The sequence below is a fragment of the Mesitornis unicolor genome, unplaced genomic scaffold, assembly GCF_000695765.1.
Source record: "Mesitornis unicolor isolate BGI_N332 unplaced genomic scaffold, ASM69576v1 scaffold37537, whole genome shotgun sequence".
NCBI classification, from domain to species: Eukaryota; Metazoa; Chordata; class Aves; order Mesitornithiformes; family Mesitornithidae; genus Mesitornis; species Mesitornis unicolor.
Genome location: NW_010195410.1, coordinates 1,655 through 3,906, shown reverse-complemented (window position 1 = coordinate 3,906; position 2,252 = coordinate 1,655). Strand labels below are relative to the sequence as shown.

The following is a 2,252-nucleotide window of genomic DNA, read 5'->3' as shown; positions in this document are numbered from 1 at the left end:
CAGGAACAACACCCACAGGTGTTCACTCCCTCTTGCAATATCCACACATCCTTAAATCTAATGGCAGAAACGATGCCCAAAGCACAGGACTGTGATCTCCGGCCTTACAACACCCCTTGAAGGTGGTCACACTGTATTTCCAGTGGAATTCTGACACACGGCCCAAAGCCACAATGAAAATCCTCAGCTCTTACGTCCATTATCATTTTGCAGTTTTTGCACGGTCCGATCTGGCTGAACAGCTGGAGGATCAGGGCTTCGGTCACATCTCTCGACAGATTCCCCACGTATCTACAGGAGCAAACACAAAGTTAGAAGCTGCTGGGACACTCTAACAGCTTGTTTAGCAAGCGCACTACACAACATTTAGGTAGTTCCTTTAAAAAAAAAGGTTTTATTGCTGAAAACTGTCTGAAAAAACCAAGGGCAACTGAGTTCAAGTGTGGGCATTGCCCTGTCCTCCTCCATTTGAGGATCAGCCTCCTCGAGCAGAAACAGAACCCAAACCCCTGCTCTGATGTGGGATTTTGGCATTTACAGCGATGAAGACCCATGGGTGGGTTGTGCTGTTGTTGTTTTGAAGCCCAAATCACGGGATTCTTTTTAAAAAAAGCACCCAGAGAAACCTCAGCTCCAGAGGTGTGGCCGCAGCTCTCCGCAGAGGAACGTTACGTGGCAAAGCAAACCTCTGCAACGAGAACCGCAGCCAAAACGCTGCTGCAACCACGTCGCTAAAGCAGCGATCCTCCCCGTCCCGGAGCACGAGTCGCAGAGAAGCTGGAGGAAAACAACAGGGCAGCACAAACTGGGACCTCTCGGGCTCCTTCTGTTGACACAGGGCTGCGAGCAGCCTCCCTGAAGAGACGGACACGCTCCAATATTTGGTTTAGCAGAGAATGGGGCAACAAGACACACGGCCTCTGTTTTACTGTCAGAAATGACCTGGTGAGCTCTGTATTAAGAATTTGGACTATTTTAGGTAGGAGTTGCAATTATACTCCTTTCTAAAACCAAAATGTGCTTTACCAGAGACAGATCATCACAGGCACTCTCAATGAAGCCAGTAACTCCTGCATTTCTGACAGGGTTTAGCACACTTCATTAAGGCAATTCACTTTGTGCTGGGTAAAACCAGGTCATTACACCCCTCCTCAAGTTCAAAAGCGAAACTGCTTCTCCTCTCTCTTATTTTTTAGCATTATCACCGTTTGGATAATGAATAAGCCGAGGCACTAAAGCGATGAGACTCTCACCTTCGGGGTCTAAGTTTATGAACAGTTTATTTGTAACGGGAAGTTTCCTGGACACCGTATCTACGCCTTGACCTTTGCGCTCGCGCTGGATCTTTCACCCCGATAATCAGAAAAGCACCTCCTGAAGCGTTCCCTAACTTAAGGCTGGATTTAGCTGGAAAAAGCAGGATGGAGGTAAGCGATCCCCAACACACCCATGAATCTCTGCCTTCCAAAACGCACCCTCAGAGGACCACGTGCAGCAAGACTTGTGTGTACATACACGTCTACACAGAGGGTGTACGTGTGACTGTGTATGAGATGTTGACCTACGTGCTTTTGCACAGAGGTAAAAACAGATTTGGGCTCCTCGTGCGCAGACGGGGTCAACACATTCCTCAGTGGCCACGCAGAAAAACAGCTTAATATTGTGCAAATTTGGGAGCGTTTTTGTGGTGGTATTTGTCAGCGTAACCTCGGCACCTACAGCTGTGTGCATCTGCAGCCAGCACGTCTGGAGAGGTCTCTCCAGACTCCAACCAAGTCCTGCGATAGGATGGGGAAAACACAGAGCCACGACCTTTGAGCAACAATTCCCTGTTATTTTATATTCTCTAATGATCTCTCTGTGCTACACAGGAGCTATGTGGCCACCTTGACCTTTCCTCGCTGCTGCAGCTGGCACCCGGGCAGGGTCCAGCACACCCGGACCTTGGCCTGGACCGAGATATAACCCAGCGTGAGGTGACCCCACGAACGCGAGCTCTCATTAATGAGTCGGCCGATGTTTCTTTGCACATGAAGGACTTCACTGCAAGGCAAACTACGCAGGCAGCTCCGTTTATTCAGAATATCTGGCTTCTTGAAAATACCAAACCACCGAGCGTTAGCACTCCCGCGCCTTTTCAGACACACAAAATAAACGAGAAGCACACGTACCCCGCAAGCAGCTACGTACTGGTATGAAACATGCAAACAAGAGGTCTCTGTACATTCAAATAACACTGTCTGCCTTGTAAC

At 48.8% G+C, this 2,252-nt stretch overlaps 1 protein-coding gene across 1 annotated transcript in view; it reads right to left on the bottom strand.

Moving 5' to 3' along the window:
• The window catches only part of LOC104543465 (nucleolysin TIA-1), a gene marked incomplete at both ends in the record, with an annotated part of 9,684 nt that extends 9,393 nt beyond the window's left edge, over positions 1 to 291 (bottom strand). The window contains one exon of the mRNA XM_010188084.1: positions 195 to 291. Within this exon, the coding sequence (XP_010186386.1) occupies positions 195 to 291 (97 nt within the window). The remainder of the gene's footprint in view (positions 1 to 194) is intronic.
• Between the last annotated feature and the right edge of the window lie 1,961 nt (positions 292 to 2,252).